This window comes from Tachypleus tridentatus, chromosome 7 (assembly GCF_004210375.1).
Source record: "Tachypleus tridentatus isolate NWPU-2018 chromosome 7, ASM421037v1, whole genome shotgun sequence".
Classification (NCBI taxonomy): Eukaryota; Metazoa; Arthropoda; class Merostomata; order Xiphosura; family Limulidae; genus Tachypleus; species Tachypleus tridentatus.
In genome coordinates, this window is record NC_134831.1 from 21756424 (window position 1) to 21773909 (window position 17486).

The window sequence follows — 17486 nt, forward strand, 5'->3', positions numbered from 1 at the left end:
TTTGTTTTTTCTGTATTAGGTAGTTTATTTGCTTTTAATCTCATGCCAACAGTGAATAGGCTAAGAGTTAATTAAAAAGTTTAAAGAAGATATGTAACACATTAACAGAGATTTAAAAAAAACAAATTCTTCTACTATTTACTTGTTGATGGATTAAAAATAAAATGTGAACCTTATTGAAGTTTGTAAAAAAGAATTATTATAGTTATGAATAAAAGTGTATAATGTATTTATTATCATTGGTCAGTTGTTTAACATTTAATATTTCTTCAGGTTATTCAAAAAAATGATACATGTTTATTTAACTTGGTAGGGAATACCAGGAGAGAGAGGTCATAAAGGGGAATCAGGCAAGAAAGGAGAACTAGGATCACCTGGACCACGAGGTCTTCCAGGAACTCCGGGACGAACCGGAAAACGAGTGAGCAAGATTCCATACTACCTTTTTTTTTTTTAATAAATTCATTAAAATGTTATGTAACTTGAATTGATATAACAAAATATGTTCATTAATCTGGGAGCTGATGTATAAGTTGATACATTATGCAAGATATGTTATACAATACCAAAAAAAAACAAAACAGTTTTTTTGGAATTCCTTGAGGATTACTATATAAATACTTAACCTGTAAAGATATGTGCATTTAAACATCGGAACCAGGTTTCTCATATTTAAGAGTGATGTAATGTCCAAATTTGAAAAAAAAATGAGTAATTGCATATTGTTAGCTGTGTAAACCTAACTGTGTTTTACTATTGAAACCAAAGAGTAGGCTTGTAGTTGTGTGTAGTTAACTATTTAAACTTAACTTTGTATTCTTACTGTACAAACAAAGAAAAGTGAGCATATAATTGTGTGGTCTGCCAGATACATTTAACTGTTTGTACCCATTATAGTTACTGATGTGTCTTGAATAACATAGATCCTGGTGTTTGTTTTAAATTAGAAAGTCTGTAATGTTTCCACTTCAAACTATTCTACAATGATTTCATTAAAGTTATTAGTACCATTACTTAGTCAAGTAAAATATAACATGAAGGAATTATTAAACATAATTGTTGTGGTATAATAATATTATATGTATTTTTTTTTTACTGAGTTATATATTTGCCATGTACACAGCTATTTAGTATCATGTTTTTCTCAAATTTCCCTAGGGAAGAAGAGGAGCACCAGGAGCACCAGGTCAATCTGGACCACCAGGTGAAAGAGTAAGTTTTCTCAAAGCATTTTACTTTTGTACATAAGTTGCCAACCACATGTTATCCAATGGTTTAATTCCTTACAGTGTTATAAATAAATGTATAAAAAAATACATAAACCTGTACACAGAACATTTATTTAGAAAGTGGTGTGTTGATGAAAACATTCAATTAAGAGCCATAACAGAAACAACAAATGCATAAATAAATAGATTTGTTTAATTTCTTAACATTAAAGTTAATTTACTATCATCTAAGAAGAATTAATAATTCAGTTGTTAAAAAAATTGATGACTAATGATTTATCTGAGATGCATTAGCAGTCTAACTAGTAAACTTTATCAATTAAATTAATTTTCTGAGAAGCATTAGTAATTAATTCTTAAACTTTGTTAATTGAATGAATTAACTGAGAAGCATTAGTAGTTTAAATGTTGAATTTTGTTAAATAATTACTTTTTCAGAGCTTTTGATTCACAAGTTTTAAGAAAACATTTTCTTCAACAGGGGAATTTAGGACCACAAGGTTTATCTGGCCCAAGCGGTCCCGTAGGAATGAAAGGAGCACCAGGAGATCGTGGTTCACCTGGACCACAGGGTATGAAAGGTTCACAGGTTTGTATCAATATCTTAAGATATAATATTGTGCATTAAACTCTTCATAATCAAAAACTTGTTAAGTGTGTGAGTGTTCTTACTTTAAACTGAGTGGAAGATTAAACTCAAAATAGCAAATTAGAAAGAGAAGTTAATAGCTAAAGTGTTACTGTTGCAGTGTGAACGTTATCATACTTCTGTCTTTCATTAAATATTGTAGAATCATGAAACAAATGTAATAAAACATTCCATACAAGACATATTAATAAGTATTGATTTTTATTTAAGAGAGTAATAAATACTTATTGTAAAATATAGGAAAAATGTATTTCATAAACATTTTAAACTAATTATGTTGTGACATTCAGATGTAATTTGGCTTTATCTATTCTAAGTTGTAAATTAAATTTTAATTAACTCCTAAAAATTAAATGGGGTTTATAGTTTATAGCCAAAGCTATCTTAAGCATGCAAAAATAAACAATACTTTTAAAAAAGTAACAAAATTCTTCTTTCATTATACAATACGAAATAAAGTGAAAGATTAGAAATAGTTAAAACTAATTTGTTTGTATAAAAAAATATCATTTCTTGCTGTAGTGTAAGCCATTATCACAAAGCACATTGGTGCACATTTACACCACTGTTGAAATTCAAAATCTGAAGAGCTGTACTTCAAAAAATGTTTTAAGGTTCCTATGTTCTAGGTCAAAGTTTCAAAGACTGCATATTTTCCAAGTTATTTGAAGTCCAGACCTGGTTTTTATCTTAATTTTTGGACAGTTATTTTCAAGCCTTACTGATTAATTTATATATGTTCTCAGGGAGATACTGGAAGACCAGGTCCACAAGGCCCTCAAGGGCTTCGGGTAAGATATTTGAATCTTTGTAATTCTGAGTATCCTTAGTCAATCAACTGTTCCAACTAGTTTCCAGAGTTTTAATTATTAATAGTACATTTTATTGTGTTCCTTTAATTTCTAAAGAAAAATGGTTGAAGAAATCATAATAATTAAGAATAAAGTACAGTTAATAATAACTATCATCAATGGTAATTATTATGTTTATAGTATAATACTGTAACAACGACAATATGTAAAGTATTAAAGTTTCATTGGTTGTGTCTCTTCTAAAAATAGAAGTATTTTACCTAATTGTTTTTGGTCTAACTCTGTAGTTAAGGGTGTATGTTGTATGACAATTAATACTTCTTTAAAAATAACTTAAAAAGTGTCTTTGTTTTTCTAAAGGCCCTGTTAATCTTACAGAAATGTATATGCTCAGAAATCTCTTAAAATAGATATATTTCTTTCAGTGGTGTATTGTGTAATAGAGTCGTTGTTTTGTTTCTGTAATTTACTCTGTACTTCAGAATATTATAAAATTGCTAAAAATTCAACACTTCAGTATTATTTAATAAATGTAACAGGAATATGGGACATGATAATATGTATTTTTCATTCAATATAGGGTCCACCAGGTCGACCAGGAATAAGAGGAAAAGATGGAAACCCTGGAATTAGGGTATGTTTAACAGGTGGCTGACTATATATATGCTAAACATTTCTTTTTTATCAGAGATGAAATTGAAAAGAGAATCTGTGATGAAATGTCATAACGTTAGTCACATACATAGAATAACTTAGGTTACTATGTGGGTAAGTAAAATGGATTCAAAACTCCATAGTGGTTGACTGTTGTAATTTTTATTAAGAATTAATTGTCATAATCATGTGTTTACAATGTGTAAAAGGGAGATAAAGTGAGCTTTATAAATGTTAATGAATTACAAGTATAGGATTTAAGAACTCAGTTTTGTTTTTGTAAAAGTTTAAAGATAACTTGATATAGAGTTCAGTGTGAGTGGTGTGCTTGATAACTTATCTTCTACTTGTTTAAATAAACTTCTAATTGGAGTTGATCACAATACAGTGAAATGAGATTATTTTCAGACAGAAAAAACGTCCTGTCACATACAATGGTCAGAGTGAATATTTTTTTGCTGTATGTTGTTATCATTTTGTACATCAACATAACAATGTTTTTGGACAACATAAGACCTATTGGTCCATCTTGGCTGTTCCATTCTCTAAACGAAACTAAATCTATTAATAAAAAACTCTTAAAGCTAGCCCTTATTATTCATGTACTTATCAGGCTTTTTCTTAAACTCACTTAAATTTACTGCTTCCACAACATTTGAAGACAACCCATTCCAAAGGCCAACCACCCTGTTAGAGAAATAAAACTGTCTTAGCTAAAGATGATATCTATCTTACCAAAATATATAGCTGTGTCCCCTAGTCCTACTATTCTTGTTGTTAAGTATTGAAAAAGAGAATACATCAGCACTATCAGTTCCCCTTACAGCATTAAACAATTCAATTACATCCCTGACTAACACTTTCCTTTTCCTAAATAAAACAATTTGAGAGATTTCAACCCCTCTATCCCAAACGCCATTCTACTAACCCTTCCCCCATACCTTTTCTAACAGTTCAGTGTCTTTTCTAAGGTAAAGAGCCCAAGACTGAACACAATATTCAAAATGTGGCCTGACTAGTAACCTCTTATACAATAAAATTATAACAAGTATTCAATATTTCTGTAGATATAACCGAAAATCCTATTTGTCCTACCACTAGTAACAGCAGCATCCTCTTCACAACTAGCAACACTCATATACCTTAATATCATCTGCAAATTTAAGCAATTTATTAATGACTCATTCATATAATTAAACTTATCATTTTTTATTTTAAGAATATAGTTATTTATACTTCCAGGGAGAACCAGGAATCGATGGAAAGCCTGGTGACCAAGGACCACAGGTACGAAAACTATTTTAAAAGTTTTAAATTAAAATCAGCTTGTTAAAGAACCTAATCTGTGTTACTATAATGCCATTTCTCCTAAGCACATTTAAAATTACCTGTAGACAATAAAAGCTTGGTCAAACTGATGTTACTAGTTTAGTAATGCACAGAGTTTTTGTTGTTTAATTCACTGATGTTTCATGTGGTATAAAATTAAAATAAAGTAGGATTTGTGTTTTACATGTTTTAAAGTGATGTTCGTGAATTTGCTTTGTAAAATTGTTTCACTACAATGCAACATTAATTTTTCTTTCTTATGACAACAGTCATTAACTATTTGTGAGTAAAAGACTTGCAGCTATTTGTTTACATATCTGTGGTTATATTAAAATGAAACTTTATGGGGATAAGTTTTTCTAACCAAGTTTATGAAAACATTTGTTCTTTACAGCATGTCTTCTGTATTAAATTTTCTCACCTATGTGCACATGCCTGATGTAGATGGTTGAAGCATCTCATGATGTTTTGTTCCAACTTAATGTCTTATTAAATATTTGTTTGATTAGTATTTCTAAGATTTTGTGTTTCTAATTTCTTTGTTTCTACATTTTTAAACTGACATGTATTATAAGGATTAATAACTCTAACTTGCAACTTCATAGTTTAATTTTCTTTGATAAAAAAGTCAGGATTATTAGAGATTTATAACAGAACTTAAACAAATTTACATTGTAATTATGCTTTATTTATATTTCAGGGTATCCAAGGTCTTCCAGGTTTGATAGGAGCACGTGGACCTAAAGGAGAAGCGGTATGGAAAATGATTTGTTGTAGTAGATTCAAAGAAGCAGTAAACATAAACATTTAATAACTTTTTGTCTGGCTTTATAAGACCAGATTCTTTACAGCAGATGTTTGTGACTTGTTAGCAATAAATTTCATCAATAAACAGACAGCACATGATCCACTTGTTATAAAATAATATATTCAAAATAGGTCAAACGTATATACAAAAATTTGTGACACTATTGGTGAACAGTTGTATCTAAAACTTTAAATAATTGTCTCTTTTTTTTTTTGTCAAAGTCTGCATACACACACACACATATAACAATTCTCAATGAAACAGTGAGAAAAACTTAGAAAGTTCTAGTAACATGATGCAACAATATAACAATTACTGACTAGTGAACTACTCAATGTATGATTTGTACACAGTTACATAAACAAACCTACAATAAATTATAACTTCAAAAATATTAAATCTAACACTGCTCTTTATAACTATCTAAATCATAACTTTAAATAAAACAGATATCTGTATCTAACACTTCAAGGTTCAAAAGTATGTTAGTACAAAGTCTTTGTGATTGCAGACTGCATTATTATTCTCAAGAGAGTCTGGATGATAAATTTGAAACTAAATTATAGTCAGGGTTTATAGAGAAAGACTGTACTCAGGAGAATTATGGTGAGGCTTGTCCCATTAAGAAATTGTTTATCTTTTGTTAAAATTGGATTAAAATAATGTGTTTCAGATATTCTCACACATCACGCTATTATAGTTGTTTTTCAGTCTTGAAAATGTTTTTTTCCAAAAGCATATTTGTTAAAAAAAATGCTTATTTCTTGAGTTAAAATATTGATTAATCATAAATTATGATATACAAACAGCTATAATGAGTCAATTGCTTTGTTTAAAGTAATTATCATTATAAATAAAGGATAAAGTATAATAAATGTAGTTATATTTCACTGTGTTTTGGGTGTGTTATAAAACTTTCCCAAACCTTCAGCTCTTGTACTTGAAAGCCTGTTTCCACTTCTGAAAGAATTGAAGGAGAATTATAACAACCTCCTCTTACATTTGTTCTTTTTGTGATTTATTATATAAAGTTGTGAAATAAAGTGGTGCTTGTATTTATCTTGTTTTATTGACTACTGACAACTTGTGATAAAGGATGTGAAAAAAAATACCCAGGACTTTCCAGAGCTAACTGCAGCCATGTTCTATATTCCCAGTTATTTGATCATTTATGATCATCCTGTAAATTAAAATATAAAATTTATCTTAAGTTAAGTTTACATCACTTCCCTTTTTCCTTGACTCAGTTTCACAGTACAAGGTGTACTATCTTGCAATAGCTAATCAGGCTATAAAATCCTGTAAAACAACCACCACTATTTTTTTGGAATTATGACAACTGATATTGGGTAATAGGTGTAAAATGATAACATTGTTGATAATCTGTTAAATTTAAGAAGAGCTCTTAACTTGTATAGTTGTTTTTATGAATGTAAGTTAGACATACTAAACATTGCATGCAAATCATTATTATTTCAAATAATTTTATGAGACAGTGCAATTAAAACTCTATAATGTGTAGGTCTAATCGTTTGTTTCCTAAATATTCTAGCCTAATTACATTTGAAAGTGTAAACAAACAACATCTTCTATTTTTCTTTATCTTTCAGTATACTATAGTTATTCATTTATTTTGTTTTTGGACAATATGCAATATGCATTATTATCTCTATATATATGATGTTAACACTGTATAATATCTAGTGAATATATTATTACTTGCATAATAAATTTGGCATTTCAGCATCAAATGAAGCATATAGTTTCTCTTCCAGTTAATGTTATGGTGTCTTTGAAATTATTTCTTTCATGTTTTTTAACATACATAAATGAAAATTTATATATTTTAGGGTTTAAATGGTCAAGATGGTCATCCTGGCCCTAAAGGTGAACGAGGTCCAGTCGGTGATTCTGGAAAGCAAGGGCCTCCTGGAACTTCTGGTCAGCCTGGACCCCCAGGTGAAGCTGGTGAGAGGGGTGCACCAGGATCTCAGGGTGCTCGAGGTTTTCAGGTAAACAAAACTATTCATTCTAGTGTATATATACGAGGGCTGTTCAAAAAATACGCAGACTGACATCATAAATCAAAGTGTACTTTATTTAGAAGTTACAGGTCTGGGAACCCTTCAAAGTACTCTCCTCCCCAACGCACACACTTATCCCAACGGTGTTTCCACTTATTGAAACAGTCCTGGTACGCTTCTTTTGTAATGTCCTCCAGCTCCTTCGTCGCATTTGCCTTAATCTCGGGAATCGTCTCAAATCTTCTTCCTTTCAAGGGTCTTTTGAGTTTGGGGAACAAGAAAAAATCGCAAGGAGCAAGGTCAGGTGAGTAGGGAGGGGGGGGAAGAACAGTGATCAAGTGTTTGGCCAAAACCTCACGAGTTCTGAGGCACAAATTTTGCAGCAACGCGGTGCATCTTCAATTTTTCGGTCAAAATCTCGTAACAAAATCCAACTGATATCCCACACTTTCAGCAAGCTCCCTGACAGTCAGACGTTGATTTGCTCGCACCAAGGTGTTGATTTTGTCGACGTGTGGATCATCAGTTGACGTGGAAGGACGTTCAGGACGCTCATCATGTTCAATGGACTGTAGACCATCCTTAAAACGTTCATGCCACTTGAAACATGCCGTACGCTTTATAGCAACATCACCGTAAGCCGTGTTAAGCATAGCAAAAGTTTCAGTCGCAGATTTTCCAAGTTTAACACAAAATTTCACAGCAAGTCGTTGCTCCTTCAGGTCATTCATTTTGAAATCCGCAAAACGAAAAAATCGCACTTCACTTAAACCCGCGTAGCTAATACACAAATGAAGATATTTGCAATCGGGAAATGGCGTCGTAATCAGCTGATCTGTGCGAACCTAGCGACACCAAGTGGATTCCCCTGGAACCAACTGGAGCCGTGCAATTCAAACAGTCAGCGTATTTTTTGAACAGACCTCGTACATCACAAAGTAAATGTTAAAAGTCAATAAGTATATTTCATATTTATTACATTGACAAAAATAGATACTAAAAGGATAGAAACATCATTTTAAATTTTTAAATCAGAATTAGTAACTGTAGTTTGACATAATGTGTCAATCTTTCTAAATAATAAATTTCAGTGGAAAGTCTGATAAAAGAAAATTTTATGATAGTTTTAACTTTTTATTTATTGAAACCTTATTACTGGACTATTTGATTAATATAAATTTTAAGAGTGTTTCTAGTTTTTTATTATTGTTTTTTGCTTTTGTTTGATCACATACATAAAGGAGACAATATTCATATTATTGTAGGGGCTTCCAGGTATACCAGGAAACCCAGGCCAATCTGGTAAGGATGGAGAACCAGGAGTACCTGGTCCTCCTGGGCAAGTTGGTCCACATGGTGAACGAGGAGAGCGAGGGTTTCCTGGTGAGAGAGGACAACCAGGTACACCTGGACCTCCAGGTTTAAGAGGTGAACAAGGACTACTTGGACCTCAAGGAGAAAGGGTAATTAACACTGTAGGATATGAAAAAAAAGTAAAAGTATTAATAATGCCCATTTACCAGGTGTTCTGAGATACATTTTTAATTCAAGTGGGTTTCTCGTCATCAAGAAAAAAAAAACTAAAAAAAATGGATAAAGTGGAGATGAATTATCCTTACTTAGACTTATAAATTTTTTATAGATTTAAGTTTAGCATTAACATATTTAAATTTATTATTAAATTGTTTTTTTACAGACTATGTATAAATACTGTACTTTAAACACATAGTTCTACCTTTCTGGTAATAAATCACTTAAGAAAATTATTTTTTATTGAATAAAATATTACTCTCAAAATTGTACTAATGTCATAAAAGTATATTTTATCCTGATATAAAATATAATATTTGATTTCATTTAACAGGGATTACCTGGTGAAAAAGGAGCTAAAGGGCATTCAGGACCTTCAGGTTTAGTGGTAAAATGAAACTTTTATTAATTTTGAATTTGTAACAACTGCACATTATGTTGTTGATTTCCAATTGTTAATAAATAAATCTTGTGTTTTATATTGTTGAAATGTCTCTTAACTGGAAGTACATTGAAATATCTTTGTATTTTATGTATTTTGTTTACTTCAGCCATTTACACACAGTTGAATGCTTTGAATTCTTATTTTCTGTAAATAGTCTGTTTAAATATTATTTAAAGATTTATTACGTTTATAAAGATAGATATACTTATTTTATATTAAAACTTTCTGGCAACTACATTGCTTGTAACATTTTGTATACTATATAGCTGTTAAATTTGAATATTCATTTCTGGGTTTAAGGGGCTACCAGGTAAATCAGGACCACAAGGGTTGTCGGGACCTAAAGGAGACAGAGGTGACCATGGACCACCTGGACCTGAAGGCCCCATAGGACGGACAGGAGAGCAAGGACCTCAAGGCCCAGTTGGACTTGCTGGGCCTCCTGGAGAGCCTGGAGAAAAGGTAATTACATTTGGTAACACTGTCAGTAAACTGAATTGGTTTTGAATTCATTTAAAAAAATGTGAAAATATTTAGTCATTTTTGTACAGTTGTCCAAACTTCTACTGTAAGATGTTTACAAGGTAACTTTTTATTATTCATTTAAAAACAAATTAAATATCGAGTGTAGAAAAATAATATTTTATGGTCATGTCTGTTTATCATCTAATATTATATTGATAAATGAGGTTTATTAAAAAATAAAGTTGGTACTGATATTTTTCTTGCTGATTGTTGATGATGTTTATTGCACTTGTATTTTACAATATTAAGATAAAATACATGTTGATGTGTCTTGTAAAGGATTGTTTTCATTGAAAGTGGGATAAATATATTCACAAAGACAAGTTTGATTTTGTACTTGCATACACAAACAATAAAAGCCCATAACATGTTAGTTTTTCTTCCTGTAACTTGCCTATGAGACTTACATCATGTTAAAAACTGCAAGTGCATAAATCATAATTGATAGAGCATGTTTTCTTATATTCAGCACTTTTAACCTTTTTCCTAATGGTTGTTATGTTGGATGCAACTACAGCTTAAATTTATACAACTAAAACCTACAGATACTAATTTGAAATGTGTAATGAGAAGTGTCACATAGGCATATTTTCTGTATGTTATATAAGTGGATATTTCATTTGATAATACATCAGTTACTACAAAAGTAAAATGTATATGCTTGAATGGAAGTCAAATATAGAGAAAATGATAACAATATTATTAATAATTTCTGTTAGAATAAATTTTTAAAAAAATCTGATTCTAAATGTCAAACAATATTTTCAAAGTTTGAGGAGCTCTGGTCCTTATAATATGATACGTTGTATGATTGACCATTATTTAATGAAGTACTTCAAACAAAAATATATTAGTACAGTTTAAAAATTAATATGTCATATTTTACCAATGTAAAGCACTTTTTTTTTTCCTTTTCTAATATTGATGATGCATTTTTGATAGCAGGAAAAACACATTTCATTTTTCTCTAGTAAATGAAGGATATATGTTTACTCAGATATATTCTTGAACTTTTTAAATTTTTTCATGTATTTATTCTGTGCCTAGTTAGTGACATCTCTGTAAACTGCGTTTATAAAGCTTATAAACTTTGTTATTCTTCTAGCTTAGAGAAAGGTTGCATACTACAAATAATATTCTATAGGAGTTATACTTGTCTGACCTTGCTTCTTTGTCATATTGTCCTGTAGTGGGGTCGTATTAATTTTGAGTAGTTTTATGAAGACATATACAAGTCAATATGATTTAGGTGTTTATATCAGTTGAACATTTATATTTGAATAATTATTGACATAGCTAACCAAGGGATTGTCAGATACTCTAGTAGGACTTTGGTATAATTTAACAGTGTGGTATGTTCATTACATTTGATTGTACATTTGGCTGGTGTTGATGTTTTGTTTTTAACTTTTTCTTCTATCCTGCAATCCATTGAAGTGTAATTACAAATATAAAAGCCATCTATTACAAATAAAAGAACCCATTTGAGTTCAAACTTGCTCAGTATATGTGGATAAAGATTTTGTTGATGTATTCACTAATGTTTCTTTGTTTTTTATCATTTCTATCCATGTTGATTTTATCCTCTCTGTTGGACATGCAGGGTTGTTCAGTTTAAAAGTTATTTTTTATTTTATTTAGTGATTTAAGATATAATAATTATTTAGGCTTTACAAAAAAAGTGTTAAAAGTTTATTATTTTAAAGCAAGATATTTAACAAGTTTTGATACCTAACGCTTTTTGAGCTGTATGTTGTGTATGTTTAATTGTTGTGCTTGGGTTTTGTAATACTGAACATCTTACTTGAAGCTTCTAAGTATTTCTCATGTTTAATATTGTTTTTATGAGGGTGCTAGATATTTCTAGACTTTTCTGTCATGTGTTATAAATATGTGCAGATACAAAAGAAAATAAATATGTGCAGAACAAAGAAATAGTTAAGTTAGCAAAAGTAAAGTTGAAGTTACACTGTGTGATTGTTGGTTTAGCCATAATGGGCAATTTCTAAAGTGAGTCTCATGATTTGTGTTGTAACAATAGAAATATAGAAGAACTTGTTTTGTCTAAGGGTGTTCTGAAGTAATTGAACCCACCTATGTGGACTTTGATGAAAAGGGGGTGATTATTTAAAACTGTAGATACAACTGTGGTAACTAACAGTTACAGTAGTGATTTTGAATGGAGTTTCACTGATTATATGTAACAATAGAGATAGAGAAGAATAATTTATTTTGTCATTTGGGTTCTAAAGTAATTGAACCAGTCTGTGTGAAATTTTGACATAAAGGAGAATTATTTAAAGATCTAAATTCAACTGTAGCAACCAATAGTTTAATAAATTTGTACACATGTTTGACTTGTTTTGAATATATATTATTTTAAAACAAGTGCAATGTGTGCTGCTCATTTATTGTTGTAATTTATCACCAACAAGTTGCAGACACCTACTGTGAAAAATCTTGGCCCTCATTAAACTGACACTCTACAACATATTCCTGGAACATGCTGTACTTCTAATTGTTGGAAATCTGTGCATGTGAATATGACACATTATTTTTACTTTTCTTAATATTACTGTGTTAGTCCATATCAAAACTAACTTAGTGGAATTCATAAAACTGCTTTGGATAATAAATAACATGAAACAAATGCAAAATTAATTATGCCACTAAACATTTATAATAAAATAAAAATACATTTGAGTTACAGAAAAATGTGCAAGTTGAAAAAACTTGATAATTTATGTTGCAAAATTTACTTGCAATTCCAGAAATTCCATGATAAATCTTTTACCATTATATGCATTAGAATAGCATCTTTGTTATCAGTGTTAATATCTTTATTGCCTTTAATGTTTTATATTTTTAGTTTATTTCATTATTAGTCAAAAGCTGAATTTTAAAGAAACAGAAAGAGTGTATATAGTTCCATAAACAGAAAAAAAAACTAAGTATTGAAGTTAATCATTGCACCACATGGCATCTTGATTACATTTTATCATAAATAATAATTATCCTTTATTCTGATATCAGTAACAGATAACTTTGCTTAATGTGATGCTTTTTAATTTTACCATTAATTATTATTTTATTAGAAAATAATTGGTTGAAAAACATATAATTTATCCTGTGAAATCTCTATTTTAAAACTAATAACCACATCAAACATACTGTGTAAAGATCTAGAATTTCTTAAGAGAAACAGTCAGAGTGAATGTTTCACACAATTGAAAGTTTAAAAATAAATTTCATAATTAGTTTTGTTTTCAAGATAATTGCATAGTAGAGATTATGTTGCAGTAGTTAGGCATCTCAATTAATTGGTTGGTTGATTTGGTGTTTTATGGCACAAAGCAGCTTGGCTATCTGTGCTGAAGCATTTTAGTGCTACTTGAATAATTGAATTCCTTACTGTGCTGTAGTTTTTCACCAGAACAATCATACATATATTGCAAAGATTTTTATTAAGTTATTGATATGATTGAAGCTGAACCTTTCTTTTTTAAAAGTATTGCTATGATAAGAAATGGACAGTTTTCTAATTAATATGTTTGTATATGGTATATTAGAATGATTTACAATGTGCAAGTAAGTGGTAGAACAGGTGTAACAGAACCACATTTTGACATTTTTTTAGCATTTTATAGTTAGTATGAAGCCACTAAAATTTGTCACTGTTGGAAAGAGAATGTAGTAGCCTTTTCTGGCCTCCCGCTAGTACAGCGGTATGTCTCCGGATTTACAATGCTAAAATCACGGGTTCGATTCCCCTCAGTGGGCTGAGCAGATAGCCCTTTGTGGCTTTGCTATACGAAAAACACACACACGCCTCTTCTGATACAAGTCTTACCATAGTTGTGGTAAACAGAATGCAGTGTTTTGAACTGTAACAGTATCATGAGACTCCAAAACCATTTCAATATAAGGCATTCAACCTCTGTACATTGCATGTTTATGTGGTTTGTATGGGTATTTAGTAGGTATGGAAGAAGGCTTGTTACAGTGAGTAATAAAGAGTATTTATTTGAAAAGAAATTGCTAGTGTTATGTAATAAGTTAGTATTGACTGATTTCCCTGTAGGGAAGCAACTATGTTTGACAGTTTTTTGTAAATATATATGCATATGTTAAAATATTATTCCAGCAGATATGTAAATATTAACAGTAAAAAATGGACTATGTTAAAAACAGCAAGGCCAAATGTGATGAAATAACATTTCAATTATCTAAACAAGACTTAATAACTACAAAAAGACATTGTGTATATTAAAAATATCACCAGGGCACAGGCCATAATGTAGGATATAATATGTGCTTCAGTTTTGGAAGTGACCCACAAAGAGGAGCCACATAATGGTGGGGAAACACTTTTTACATCTACATAAATATATAGTTACAAACACACTCACACACAACAGAAAGATAGATATATTAATTTATGTGAGGTTTGTTTATTTTAAGTAGCTATTCAAGAACTATTTTGCTCATCTGGTCAAAAAATTAGTAAAAGTAGTAATAGCATTAAAATAATACTGAATAAAAATGTGTGAAGATAAAACTTAAATGTATAAAATAAATTACACTATTATTATGCATATAAAGAAGACTCTGGTACAAGAATGTTGAAAATTGTTTCATCAATTGTTAATTAGAGGCCGTATCTTTCAGGGTCCCTCTGGACAACCTGGACCAGAAGGTCAGCATGGAGCTCCTGGAAAACAAGGAGACAGAGGTCCACCAGGATCTCCTGGACCACAAGGCTTCCCTGGTCCAGTGGTAAGTAGTTTGTAAAAGTGATATTGCATAAGAGTGGCATGATATTACAAACAGCAGATTTAAACCAATCAAACATTTATCAGGTACATGTACATTTCATATGGTATCAGTTTTTAATGTGTATCTGAATATAAACACTATGTATGTAGAATATTTTTGTGCATCTGAGATATGCCATTGCCAGTTTTTATATTTTGTTAATAGGTATTATCTGTTTCTGATCATTTTTTACTGATGTGATTGACTGCCTTTTTGTTTTTCTGTCTCTTCCTGATGTAAAGCTGACTGTATAAGTATATTTAATATCATGTTTTATTACTAAGAGGTTGTTTTTATATGTACAAGTGATTGCAGTTCATAATTTTTGATAGTTTACAAACATATTAAAACTGTATATATTTTGATATCTGGAATTTGTAACTGTACATTTTAACGTAAAATAAGTTTTAAGTCGTTTCTAATAACTGAATGTGAATCATCTTGTATGCTAATGTCTATTTCAAAGCAGTATATTTTTTCACATCATATGGAAATATTTTAAGTATAAATAGTTTATTTATCACATAGTGTTTTATTCCAGTCTATTTTAGTTAGCTGTTATGAAAATGAAATTTAATTCTGTCTGTTCTGTTGTAGGGTGTGCCAGGTTCTCCGGGAATGAAAGGTAACACTGGTAGTGTGGGGCAAAAGGTTTGTAGCTTCTTGCAATATATTCTTTGTGTTAAATTTGTTAGCAATGCTGTTAAAAATTAAAGCAACAGCTAGTGATAAAGCTTAGAAAGGGATTGTTTGTTTAGAGCATTATTGGATATGTTTTGAAGTTATCCATTGTAGTTTTGAGCATTACAGGTGATTATTGTCTGTTACATAGGTAAGTATTAAGAGCTGGAGAAAAGGTGTCACTAAATAGGTTTTTTTAACTCTTTAACCACTTTAGTAGGCTTGCATCCGTACGTTTTAAACCATTATCATCACTAACATAGAATACTTGTTTTATTTCTTAATGGTTTTTGAAAGGTTTATTGAATATAAGATGAGCTTTTAAAACTCTCTTATCTTATTGCACTATTCATTAGTTGTAATTAGCTATGTTTGATAGCTCTATTAAAAATTGTCATCATATTGTTAGGGTGAACAAGGAAATACGGGATTGCCTGGTTTACCTGGAGAAAAAGGTCCTCAGGTAAGATTCCTGAAACATTTCCTTATTTTTATTTTGCATGTATTATAAAAACAAGATTCAAGGTTTGTTGAACATTTTCGAGAAGATTCCCTAAAATATTGTGCTATTCCTTAATTTTACAAAGAGTACCATAACTCCAATAAAAAGATGGAATTATGCATGCAAATATGTCAATAATTAACAAACGTTTTAGATAAATAAGGCTGTAGAGTATTCATATGTTTTATTTGATGTCATAATCTGGTTACTATCTAGTTAGTTATTTACTACCATATCCAACTAATAAATTTACTCTTATATATGATAAAATATTAAGATTTGCCTTTAACATTAAGTTAAAACCATCCTGCCAAAAAATGACAAATTACATGAACAGTCTTAACAAAAAGACATTATTCATTTCTTACAAGGATATCACTAGTTAAGAGTTAACGAATAACAAACTTTAGATATGCGTGACTGTTTCACTTTATTGTGAGCATTAGGATATCTAGTATTGTGTGGAATGTTCCAGACATCTGTCAGAATAAAATACAAGTGGTAAATGATTATTTAATCCTGGTTCGAAACTACATGATTGTAAGCTTAATGGTAAAGAGTGTATAGAGATAATATTTTGATGTGGGATTTTCACACTTCATATTGTAATATCATAGTAGAGAAGAATAATTCATCTTGTTAGTTGTGTCCCAAAGTAGCTGAACCAGTCTATATTGATTTAAAAAGGACAAAATCATTTAAAGCACCTGATACAATTATGGTAACGAACAGTGTAACAAATATTTGTATATACATTTGATTTATTTTTAGTGTATTATTTTTAAAACACCTGGAACAGCCATTCATTAACAGTTGAAATTTATTGCCAACAAGCTACATATACCTACCGTAAAGAATCTGGCCAATAGACTAAAGTATTTTATTTTTCAAATGAATATAACATTGCACTCTGACTTTTCAGACTGATGTAACAATTCACAGATATATCTTCAGTACAAATACTTTTAAACACACCTCATTTTTCTGTACAGTATACTTGTGCATTTTACTTAAAGCTTGCTGCATTTCATTATTACAAACCTTGGGGATCACAATAATCTTGTACAATATCATTAGTGTTAATTAATACATAGACGCATAAAGGTAGACATTTCAGCAAAATAATGTTCACCTTTCAAAGATTAAGATGAGAGAAAAATAATTTGAAGTTACTTTTATATTATCATTTTCTTCAGATCAAAGCAAGCTATATATATATAGGTCAGGACTTAAAATGAACAAACTGATGAATATAATTAGTTTAATGCACCATTCTTACCTATAATACTTAAATTGTGTTGATTAATCAGTTGAGTTCTCTTCTTGTTTCTGGAATTAAATATAAAAACATTTTCAGCTGTGGGAAGGTTATAAAATGACAGTCAGTCTTGTTATTCATTGGTTGTTGCAGGTTGGTCACCTTCCCTGTTGTTAGTAGTTCAAAATTATAGACAGCAGGTATTTTTAGTACCTACCATAAAAC

At 30.2% G+C, this 17486-nt stretch overlaps 1 protein-coding gene across 1 annotated transcript in view; it reads left to right on the forward strand.

The window, feature by feature from the left end:
• LOC143255273 (uncharacterized) overlaps window positions 1–17486 on the forward strand; it is a 99803-nt gene that overhangs the window by 57142 nt on the left and 25175 nt on the right. The window contains exons 21-34 of the mRNA XM_076510694.1: window positions 314–421; window positions 1159–1212; window positions 1711–1818; window positions 2625–2669; window positions 3271–3324; window positions 4587–4631; window positions 5374–5427; window positions 7332–7493; window positions 8771–8968; window positions 9370–9423; window positions 9781–9942; window positions 14674–14781; window positions 15418–15471; window positions 15911–15964. Of these exons, the coding sequence (XP_076366809.1) occupies window positions 314–421; window positions 1159–1212; window positions 1711–1818; window positions 2625–2669; window positions 3271–3324; window positions 4587–4631; window positions 5374–5427; window positions 7332–7493; window positions 8771–8968; window positions 9370–9423; window positions 9781–9942; window positions 14674–14781; window positions 15418–15471; window positions 15911–15964 (1260 nt within the window). The remainder of the gene's footprint in view (window positions 1–313; window positions 422–1158; window positions 1213–1710; window positions 1819–2624; window positions 2670–3270; window positions 3325–4586; window positions 4632–5373; window positions 5428–7331; window positions 7494–8770; window positions 8969–9369; window positions 9424–9780; window positions 9943–14673; window positions 14782–15417; window positions 15472–15910; window positions 15965–17486) is intronic.